Raw genomic sequence first — 12,373 nt, forward strand, 5'->3', positions numbered from 1 at the left:
ACTAGACTGTAATTAATTATTACAGGATATTGTGGTCTGTCTTTCACCACCACATCTCCAAACCAGGTGCATCCTCCTGGTACTAGGGGAATGATAGTAAGAACTACCTTGATTGCAATTAATACTCATAGTATGGTTAAACGATAATTCTAACTATGGAAAGAATAGGACAAATTTTTTTTTAATGATGTGGAAAAAGAATGACAAGTCTTAACAATTGATTAAATGCAGGAATTAAAGGCAGGAGAGGAATTAAAGGCAGCCTCTTATACAATTCAGAGGCTGTGAATTATAAAGGGGAGACAAGGAATATAATGGGACCATGGAGCAAGGTTAATAGGAATTCAAGAATACCTCTCTCCAAGGTACAGGGAAGGAAAAGTGGTTTAAGGTTAGCTTTTGAAATTTTTTTTTAAATTAAGTTTCTAGTTCGCAGAGTATACAACTTAGGACATAGACTTAGAGAATAAATGATCAAGGCTGGTGAACACAATCTGAGAGTCCTCTGTACACTCAACCCATATTAAATGATGAGCTAACTAAGGAATAGTACCCACATGCAGAGAGGTCATAATTGGTTAAGAATCAAAGAACTAGCTGGATTAGGGCAGGCACAATGGTTAAAACCTGAAATTACATAAAGTAATTTAAATGACAATCTTAACAATAAAAGTGACTAAAATTTTAATATCCTTTGTAGGAAATGTTGAAAAAAAATATCTTTTACTAGTACTTTTTGAAGATTCCATTTTGAACGACTAATATACTTACTTAAAGTCAGAGGTGTTGATGAGCTTGGAAGGTATTGTGCCTCAAGAATTTGTAACTGAATCCTGCTATTTACTGCTTGAAAACAAGTCCCCAATTCAAGCTCTGCATGGCAAACCTGCATATCAATAAAATGTCACTTGGTAATTAAGAATAAATTTGAGGGGAATTTCAAAAATTCAAAGATATAACGCTAAGGTTAGAAATTGTGAAAGCACTACTCAAAGCCACAGTTATAAGAAAAGGTTAAGAGGATTCTGTAATACAAAATACTCACCTTCTTGGATTCTATAAATTCAAGTTACAGCTATTCACTGAACTTTCAAAATCAGTGAGACCAAAAGAAAATCAAATTAAAAACAAATTAAATACCTAAGCAGTATTATTGAAGAAAATGTCACTGAAATGAACATGTAAGGAGTATACTTTCAAAAGACTTAAGTATAATCATTTGAATTATTTTCAAGACATATGAAATATATTAAAAATGCTATGTATGAGAATCCTCAATTTTTTCTAATTACAGAAATCAGAGTGGGTGCTACAAAATCAGAAGACAAAAGATTACTAGAATGAACAGTTTTGTGGGTTAAGAGCTAAATTACTATGCTCAGTGGAAGCAAGACACGGAAGAAGAAAGTTGTCAGGAAGGAAGCTAGTGAAAGTGATGAAGTGGTAAATAAAAAGGAAAAGGTCAAAGTAAAGCTGAGGCAAATTGTAAAATGAAGGAAACTTAGAGATGGGAAAAAAATTAAAACATACTTGCAGTACTGCTTACAAAAGCAGAAGGAAGTTGATAATTTATCTGTAAAATGCAACACAAACCAACCTACTATGTGTATTCCAAGATTCTTGCAGGGAAAAATAAAAGAGAGATATATAAAGTTATTCAAACATAATATATTGTTCACTTGTTGAAAAGAATAATAATGGAAATAAAGTCAGCACATAATGTTGACAGATCTCACTAAGACTCAGCACAAGTATTTGCAAAAGCCATTGCTAGTACTATTCCAATAAAATTACAAAACACCTGAATGATTTATGAAGGTTTCTATTTGATGCTCACCCATTATTCTCTAATAACTGACAATGTTCGGCTCATTATAAAAAGAAATATTTCTATGAACATGGCACTGACTGAAGCTTGGACATTTTCTTAAAACATGTTCCTGTGTTTTAAAATTGGTCATGCCATAAGAAATAAAGAGATGTACAGTGAAAAGTAAATCACTTAAATTTAAAACAGTATACAACTTTACTGTGGAGGTTAGATTCTCTCTTGAAAAAAGCCTAAAATTATGATATAATTTGCCTATGTCAAAAACAAATGCTGAATTCTAACAAATAAATCTACTTCTTTAATTTTAATCAGATTGAAAATTAATGACTTTTCTCACATGAACTACTTTAGTAGCCATTTACAAGACAAACCTTTGCTGATTAAAGAAAAACTACTGATGTCATTGGCCTTTTAAGAGCTGTCATGCAGTCACTTATTTTATAAAACACAAAGGAAACAGTTGCCAAAAATTTTTCATTATGGTTTTATATCCACGATGAAATAACATTTATGAAAACAACCTAAATGTAGCAAAACTTCTCTTAATGTTACACAGTTGTAGAATTTACTCTCATAAACAGAGCAGCAATTAGCGTTGGGTTTATTATCTCCTACCTGCCTAGCTTATCCCACAAAAATTCAAATTATGTACAAGGGTATTAACTCAGATGATAAATAACTATTCAAAGCGGTTTTCAATTTCATAATAACCAAAAAATTAACATTTCAATCAATTAACAAGAGCATCTAATGAGCGTAAAACTATGGAAGATGTAAGAGGAACTCTGCTCCTGAATAATGTATTATTTTTAAAGTAAAAAAAAGAAAAAAAACTTTATTAGCCTTCCTGGAACTCTAGAAAGTAAAATGTTATGCATAATAAGGGAAATGCCTCTTTACCAGCCCAAGAGATTCTGACTTGATTTGTTTATATGTGGGCATTTTTTAAAGCTCCCAAAGTGATTCCAAGGAGTAACAAGGGCTGAGAACCACTTAAATTCACCTTAACATTTTTTGGAATTAGGTAGAATATAAATCCCATATACATTTTAAATCACGTATTATATAAGCTTATGACTGATTTCTATAACTATTTTCATGGCATAGAGACTATACAGTTAAATTTTTAGGAATTTCTAAATAATTTAAAGACAATGTTCACCTGGCTAGTCCAATCAGCACTAGAGCTTTTTACACAGAAAAATATCATCTATAAGAATTTCTACTCTGGGTGGGCCATGGTGGCTCAGCAGGCAGATTTCTCACCTGCCATGCTGGAGAGCCGGGTTCTACTCCTGGTGCCTGCCCATGCAAAAGAAAAAAAAAAAGAACTCCTACTCTACTCAATCAAGGGTTATATATATATATATATATCTTATTCATGATTAAAACAACTTCTTAATCTGTTTCAGAGCAATCCTAACTGAGTTTGATGTTTATGATTCTTTTTTGCTTTTTCTAAATTATCAGCTACTAAACAATACTTCAAAAGTTATTCAACATTTTCATTGCTCTGGAAAAATAAAGACAAGCTATTTAATTAGTAATTTATTCATACGTCAGAGTTATTTTCCCCTGAAAATGGTGAAACAGTAATAAGGGAATGTACTAGAAGGTACTTTTAATCACTTATTTTTTAAATGACTATTATTATTGTTACTACTACTACTACTACTACTACTACTTCCTAAGAGCGTTCCTGATCCTCTAACATTTTATAGCATACAAGGTATCCTCCAACAACCCAAAAAAAGTATAACCCCTAAATGTATATGAGTGTAGAATAGCTCTTCCTCCATTTCCTAATTCAAAAAGTTTGAAATGCTTTTACATTGCAAACTATAATCACTTACAGAAATTTTTGAGGGTGGTGTTATATCCAAAGAATAATCCATTTCCTGCGTACTAAGATTTCTGAGGGATAATGAGCATTCTCCAATGGTTTTCTTCCTGGGAGTCTGGATTTTAATCTTAAATATGAGTCTTACAGTTTGAAGACTTTGGAGTTTAATAGCAAATACAAAAGTTTCCACAAATTCAATAGTCTAAAAAAAAAAAACAACATAAAATATATAAATGAAAGGGTTAAGCCGATACAGTAATACAAAATAAAATATTATTTTACAATCTAGAAAGTGCAGATTCAATTTTTGTTACAACAAAAAGTTATTTTCAATGTAAATGAAAAGGAGAGTGACCACGACTTGTTTTTCCAGAATCTATTCTGGATACTGCCTTTCTTAATTTCATGAATCACCTTTTAAATTTTTAGTCAGGAATTCAAGGCAAGAGCAATACCAAAATCACCAGAATATAGCTTTTTACATCTTTTTCTTTTCCTTTTTGAAAATTAGATTGTTTTCCCATCTTTGGTTTTGGTATCTTACCCATTCACCACAATTTTTCAATAGTAAATAAGAGTGCTTCAATTATCTCATATGCAAGTTTCCTCAGTGTCCAAAACTCTTAACTTTTTCACAGTGAGAGAATAGAACCATTTCTTTAAAAAAGGCTATTCTTGGGCGGGCCGCGGTGGCTCAGCGGGCAAAGTGCTTGCCTGCCATGCCGGAGGACCTCGGTTCGATTCCCGGCCCCAGCCCATGTAAAAAACAAACAAAACAAACAAAATACAATAAAACAAGAAAATGTTTAAAGATGTTTCCCTTTCTTCCTTCCTTCCTTCTCTCTGTCTTTCCTTCCCTTCCTCCCTCTTTCTTAAAAAAAAAAAAAAAAAAAAAAAAGGCTATTCTTTATTTAATGTTCCTCTCATCTATCTTGAGTTTCAGTTTCTCTTTTGGACATATTTGTTCAGCCCTTTCCAATCTGAAAATCAGTATCTTTGATAGAGAAGACAAAAAGAAAATATGAGTTTGAAATTCTACCTTTCCTCAGAAGCATCAACTTCAGACAGCAAGACAGTGTTTCCCATATTCAGAAATTTTCAAATGGTTCTTTTTGTTATTTTAATATCTTTCAAGAAAACCTTGGCCTACCATCAGATATCACCTTTGTGACTTTTTTTTTTGCGATGCCCTTGCTTCTTTCCATCCTTACTACATTCTTTTGAAAATTATCTTATTAGCAAAGATATGTAAACCATTAACATCAATAATTTTCATACTGGGTCCAAATTGCCACTTTAATTGAAATCACTGTAGTCTTTAAAGTCAATATTTGGCTTCAGACCCTCCCAACCACATGAGCTATCTTCTTCTTCCAGAGTCTGAAGTCATCAGGTTGGACCAATAATATATATACAATGTCGAAGTTTTAAACTCTGGTGCAGTGAACTTACAATGAAGCACAAGTGCTGGTTTACTTTACATTTTCAAACTATTTTGCCACAATAGGGGTCTCCCAAAGAAAAAGCAAATGACTTGATATGTAATCATAAACTTTAAAAATACAAGATTACATACAAAGTTTAAATATGAGAACATTTTTCCCAGTTTTATTAGAAAATCAAACAGCTGAAGTTCTGGGAAGATGGCAGAGTAGGATAGGTCGAGTTCACCCCTGATCCAAGGAACAGGAGAGCGATTTAAGGAGAAAAATGACCAGGAGAGCAATTTCAGGGTGTAAGTATCCTGGGAGGGTCTTCTACACCACATAGGTAGGCCCTGGTTGAAAAAGCAGAATAAATGAGACGCAGAGAACCAGAGACCATCCAGCTAGTGCAAACAGCCTAACACACCGCTTTCCAAACAGAGGCTCGGACCCCTCAGGAGTGCATGGACAGAGAGATAGGGACAAGGAAGTAAGCTAAGCTGAATTCCTTGAATGTGCTATCCTCATGCACACTGCCCTCACATTCCGACCCAAAATTCCCCCCACACCCCACACACCTGAATCCCATCACCTGCCCCCCACTGAGCTCCAACCACTCCAGCCCCCAACTCCCCTTCCCACACATCCCTGTCCCACATCCCTACCCTGTGCATGCACACAAGCCTATCCCAGCCAAATCCACCTCTCCTACACAAGGGTACAGGCTGACCTTGCCCCTCCCCAGACCTGTGTTCCCTCTTCCAGTTCCTCATCCCCCACCTCCCTATCCCTGCCCCCTGTAGGCAGTCACCTACGCAGGTGCTCACCTTCACACCCAGGCCACATCCGCAACCAGCCCATATAGTTACTCAACAAAGCCCCAACATGCCCCACCAGCTCTGAGCACATGCACATCAGTATCTGCTCCCCCAGATGCATGCACATGTACTTGCCCACTCACACCACACCCACTCATGCCACCTGTGCTGGTTTGAAAGGATCTACATACCCTAGAAAAGCCATGTTTTAATCAAAATCCCATTTTGTAAAGGCAGAATAATTCCTATTCAATACTATATGTTTGAATCTGTAATTAGATAATCTCCCTGGAGATGTAACCCAAGCAAGAGTGGCTGTTAAAATGGATTAGGTGACAACATGCCTCCCCTCATTTGGGTAGGTCTTGATTAGTTTCTGAAGTCCTATAAAAGAGGAAACATTTTTGAGAAAAAGAGATTCAGAGAGAGCAGAGCAGAATGATAGCCACGGGAAGGGTCCACCAGCCAGCGACCTTTGGAGATGAAGAAGGAAAATACCTCCCGAGGAGCTTCATGAAACAGGAAGCCAGGAAAAGAAGCTAGGAGATGATGCCGTGTTCACCATGTGCCTTTCCAGATGAGAGAGAAACTCTGACTGTGTTCATCATGTGCCCTTCCACTTGAGAGAGAAATCCTGAGTTTCATCGCACTTCTTGAATTAAGGTATCTTTCTCTGGATGCCTCTGGTTGAACATTTTTATAGACTTGTTTTAACTGGGACATTTTCTTGGCCTTAGAACTGTAAACTAGCAATTTATTAAATTCCCCTTTTTAAAAATCATTCTGTTTCTGGTATATTGCATTCCGGCAGCTAGCAAACTAGAACACCACCCCACTCAGCTCTGGCCAAGGGTTGACCACCACATCCAGGCCACAACTGCCCCCAGCCCACACAGGTGCAACCCTGGCTGCTGGCCCTGAGCTCTGTGCAAGCACACACAAGGGCCCCACCACCCCAGACCTGCGCACACCAGGGCCCTGCTCCACAGACCCACACGCTGGCATAGCCACATCCTCCCCACTGACCTGCACTGACCTCTTGACCCTGCACCCCAAACCCCCTTTCCCGCACATGTGCAACACCCTTGCCCCACCCCATGGCCCAAGTTCCCTTTTCCCGTAACTGGGAGGTGCTCTCACATGCATCTGTGCCACATACCCTCCACTGTGCACAAGTGTGCACCCCTACTCCATCTCTCCACACACCTGCACACCTATGCTAGGGCCCCGCCCACCCAAAATCACCCTTTCCTGACACACGTCCCACAACCTCCGCAACCTGTGCCATGCCCCTACACACTAGTGCATCCACATCCTGGAATACCTGGACACCTCCCCCTGCAGCAATCTGTACCCTGGCCTCCTTGTGTTACAACTTCTGTGCCCCATATCCCACATCCTGACACCCACAACCCACACACCCACAACCTGCCCACATACTATCTTCAGCATATCTGCTTAGCTCCCCCATTCACCTCCCACCAGGCACTACCTCTGTGTCCCCAATGTTGCAACTTGCTCCTGCACTCCATGGCAAGGCCTGCCTGAGCTGCACCTCGTCACATGGCTCCCACACTGCACCTCTATAACGCCATGACCTGCACCCCACACTCACAGGTACAAACACAGTGTTTTCGACCTGTTCATACACGTGCACTGCAATCCGCCACTGCACTGTTGTGCCCCTCCCCGTGTCCCATATTCTGCTCCACAACCATCTGAAAATGCAAAGATTTAGACTACTGAAGGAAATCAACTTCCAAAATAAGCTTATCAAGAGATTTACATTCCATGAAGACAAGAGAAATCACTAACCATATGAAGATGCATACAGATACAGCACAGTCTAGTGACCAAATTAAAACACTGGAGATGCAGACTTTATAACAACTATTCAAAAATGTTCATATAAATCTACTAAATAAAATCAGTGGGATGGCTAATGACATAAAGGAGATCATAAAGACACCAGAAGAGCATAAAGAGAAATATGAAAGAATAAACAGAAAAACAGCAGATATCATAGAGATTAAAGATGCTGTAGACTAAATAAAAAATATACTAGAGCCACAAAATAGCAGATAAGAAGAGGCAGAAGAATGAATAAGCAACTAGAGGACAGGACAACTGATTTTGAACACATAAAAAAGCAAATGACAAAAAAGAGGGAAAATTTTGTATTGGATCTTAGGGAAATGATGGACAAAAGAAAGCGCACAAATATAAAAATCATTGGTGTCCAAGAAGGAGAAGAGAAGAGTAAAGGACTAGGAAGATTAGTAGAGGATACAATGTGGGAAAACTTCCCAACCTCTATAAAAGACATAAATACATAAATCAGAGAAGGCCAATGCGCTGGTTTGAAAGGATGTATGTACCCTAGAAAAGCCATGTTTTACTCTCAATCCCATTTTGCAAAGGCAGCCATTTCTTCTAATACCTATTCAATACTGTATGTTTGAAACTTTAATTAGATAATCTCCCTGGAGAAGTAATTCAATCAAGAGTGTTTTTTGTTAAACTGGATTAGGTGGAGACGTGTCTCCACCCATTTCGGTGGGTCTTGATTAGTTTACTGGAATCCTATAAAAGAGAAAGCATTTTGGAGAAAGAGAGAGATTCTGAGAGAGTCAAGAATGACACAGTCACGAGAAGCAGAGTCCACCAGTCAGCGACCTTTGGAGATGAAGAAGGAAACTTCTCCCAGAGAGCTTCATGAAACAGGAGGGAGAGATTAAAACTTTTGCAGACACGCAAAGGCTGAGAGAATATGTCAACAAGAGACCAGCTCTACAAGAAATACTAAAGAGAGTTCTGCTGGTGGAAAAAAAAAAAAAAAGAGGAATGGAGAGGGAGGTCTGGAAGAGGGCACTGAATTGAAGAGTACCAGTAAGGGTAACTTGAAGGATAAAAAGAGAAAGGGGAAAAGAATATATAGATCTGACAAAATCCAAAGGATAAGATGGTGGGTTCAAGAAACACCTTCACAGTAGTAACTTTGAATGTCAATGGACTAAACTTACCAATGAAAAGATACAGATTGGCAGAATGGATTAAGAATATAATCTAGTTATATGCTGTTTATGAGAGACTCATTTTAGACACAAAGTTACAAATAGATTGAGAATGAAAGGATGGAAAAAATGTTCCATGTGAGCTGTAACCAAAAGAATGCTGAAACAGTTATATTAACATCAGACAAAACAGACTTTAAATAAAAAAGACATCATAAAAGACAAAGAGTGACACTGTATATTAATAAAAGAGATAATTCATCAAGAAGATATAATAATCATAATGTCTATGTTTCCAATCAGGGAGCTCCAAAGTACATGAGAAAGACATTGTAAAGCTGAAGGGGGTGATAGAAATTTCAACAATAATAGTAAGAGACCTCAATACATCACTCTCCTCTATATGTAGAACATCCAGAGAGAGGATCAAGAAGGAAACAGAGAACTTAAACAATGTCATAATGAATTAGACCTAACAGACATATATAGGTCGTTACATCCCAAAACACCAGGATATACACAGAACATTCTCAACGAGTAATCATATGCTGGGGCACAAAACTGGTCTTTATAAATTTTAAAACATTGAAATTATTCAAAGCACTTTCTCTGATCACAATGGAACGAAGCTGGAAATCAATAACCACCAAAGAACAAGAACTTTCACAAATATATGGAGACTGAATAACACACTCTTAAACAACCAGTGGGTCAAAGAAGAAATTGCTAGAGAAATCAGTAGCTATCTAGAGACAAATGAAAATGAGAATACAACATATTAGAACTTATGGGATGTGGCAAAGGCTATGCTGAAAGGGAAATTTATTGCCTTAAATGCCTATATTAAAAAACAAAAAAGAGTAAAAATCAAGGAGAAACTGGTCACCTGGAGGAACTTTAGAAAGAAAAGCAAAATTACCCCAAAGCAAACAGAAGAAGAGAAATAACAAGGATTAAAGCAGAGTTAAATGAATGGGAGAACAAAAGAACAACAGAAAGAATCAATAATACCAAAGTTGGTTCTTTGAGAAAATCAATAAAATTGATGAGACACCAGCAAGGCTGACAGAAAAAGAGAGGACGCAAATAAACAAAATCAGAAATGAGAGGAGGACATTACCATGGACCCTGAAGAAATACAAGAAATCATAAGAGGATACTATGAATAACTATACACCAACAAATTAGACAACTTAGATGAAATGGACAAATTTCTGGAAACACACAAACAAGCTACATTGACTCAGGAAGAAATAGAAGATCTCAACAAACCAATCACAAGTAAAGAGAATCCAGTAGTCATCAAAAACTTTCCAACAAAGAAAATTCCTTCAAAAGGAATTTTATGAAACATTCCAAAAATAACTAACAACAATCCTGTTCTAAACCTTTTTTAAAAATTGAGGGAAAATTAACACTACCTAACTCATTTTATGAAGCTAAGATCATTTTAATACCAAAACCAGGTAAAGATGTCATGAGAAAGGAAAACTACAGACCAATCTCCCTAAGGAACATAGATGCAGAAATTCTCAACAAAATACTAGCAAATCGAATACAACAGCACATTAAAATAATTATACACCATGACCAAGTGGGGTTTATATCAGGAATGCAAGACAGTTCAACACGAGAAAATTAGTTAATGCAATACAGCACATTAACAAATCAAAAAGGAAAAATCCTATGATCATCTCAATTGATGCTGAAATAGCATTTGACAAAATTCAACATCCTTTTCTGATAAAATCATTTAAAAAGGTAGGAAACAAAGGTAACTTCCTCAATATGATAAAAGGCATATATGAAAAACCCATAGTCAGGATTATACTCAATGGTGAGAGGCTGAAAGCCTCCCCCCTAAGATCGGGAACAAGACAAGGGATGCCTGCCCTGTATCACCACTGTTATTCATCATTGTACTAGAAGTTCCAGAGAGAAGAACCAGGCAGGAAAAAAAAACAAAGGAATCCAAATTGGAAAGGAAGAAGTAAAACTTTCATTATTTGCAGATGACATAACACTATACTTGGGAAATCCTAAGAAATCTACAACAAAGTTACTTGAGCTAATAAACAAACTCAACAAGGTGGCAGGTTATAAAATTAATGTGCAAAAATCAGTAATGTTTCTATACACAAGCAATGACCTGAGGAGTCAATTCAGGAAAAAATTCCATTCAAAATAGCAACTAACCAAATCAAGTATCTAGGAATGAACTTAACTAGGGATGTAAAGGACTTGTACAAAAAGAACTACATAACATTGCTAAAAGAAACCAAAGAAGATCTAAATAGGTGGAAAGACATTCCATGCTCATGGATAGGAAGGTTAAATGTAATTAAGATGTCAATTCTACTCAAAGTGATCTACGATTCAACGCAATACAAATCAAAATGTCAACAACCTACACTCTTTTTTTTTTTAAATATTTTTATTGGCAAATCTTCACAAATATACAGTTCATACATGGTATACAATAAATGGCTCACAATATCATGACATAGTTGTATATTCTTCACATAATCATTTTTTATGAAACATAACCACATACAAACACAGACATTCTTACCATATGATCATTTCATTCTTGTTATATAATTAGTAACTCACAAAATCATCACATAGTTGTATATTCATCATCATGATCATTTCTCAGAATATTTGCACCAATTCAGAAAAAGAAATAAAAAGAAAACAGAAAAACCCTCATACATACCATACTCCCTCTCATTGATCACTAGCACTTCAATCTACTAAATTTATTTTAACATTTGTTCCCCCTATTGTTTATTTATTTTTAATCCATATGTTCTACTTGTCTGTCGATAAGATAGACAAAAGGAGCATCAGACACAAGGTTTTCACAACCACGCAGTTATTGCGAAAGCTGTATCATTATACAATCATCTTCAAGAAACATGGCTACTGGAGCACAGCTCCACATTTTCAGGCAGTTTCCTCTACCCTCTCCATTACACCTTAAGTAAACAGGTGATTTCTATTTAACGCTTAAGAATAACCTCCAGGATAACCTCTCGACTCTGCTTGGAATTTCTCAGCCATTGACACTTTATTTTGTTTCATTTCACTCTTCCCCCTTTTGGTCAAGAAGGTTTTCTCAATTCCTTTATGTTGAGTCCCAGCTCATTCTAGGATTTCTGTCCCACATTGCCAGGAAGGTCCACACCCCTGGGAATCACGTCCCACATAGAGAGGGGGAGGGCAGTGAGTTTGTTTGTCATGTTGGTTGAGAGAGAGGGGCCACATCTGAGCAACAGAAGAGGTTCTCTTCGGGGTGACTCTTGGGTCTAATTTTCAGTAGGCTTAGCCTATTCTTTGTGGGGTTAAGTTTCATATGAACAACCCCAAGCTGGAGGCTCAGTCTATTGCTTTGGTTGTCCTCACTGCTTGTGAGAATATCAAGAATTCTCCATTCAGGG

At 37.0% G+C, this 12,373-nt stretch overlaps 1 protein-coding gene across 6 annotated transcripts in view; it reads right to left on the reverse strand.

The window, feature by feature from the left end:
• Positions 1-12,373, reverse strand: part of TC2N (tandem C2 domains, nuclear) — a 60,029-nt gene that overhangs the window by 16,871 nt on the left and 30,785 nt on the right. For all 6 annotated transcript variants that reach the window (XM_077123372.1, XM_077123367.1, XM_077123371.1 and 3 more), the window contains 2 exons: positions 3,685-3,876; positions 772-886 (listed from right to left, as the gene is read on the reverse strand). In XM_077123372.1, coding sequence (XP_076979487.1) covers positions 772-886; positions 3,685-3,876 — 307 coding nt within the window. The remainder of the gene's footprint in view (positions 1-771; positions 887-3,684; positions 3,877-12,373) is intronic.

Source organism: Tamandua tetradactyla, chromosome 12 (assembly GCF_023851605.1).
Source record: "Tamandua tetradactyla isolate mTamTet1 chromosome 12, mTamTet1.pri, whole genome shotgun sequence".
NCBI classification, from domain to species: Eukaryota; Metazoa; Chordata; class Mammalia; order Pilosa; family Myrmecophagidae; genus Tamandua; species Tamandua tetradactyla.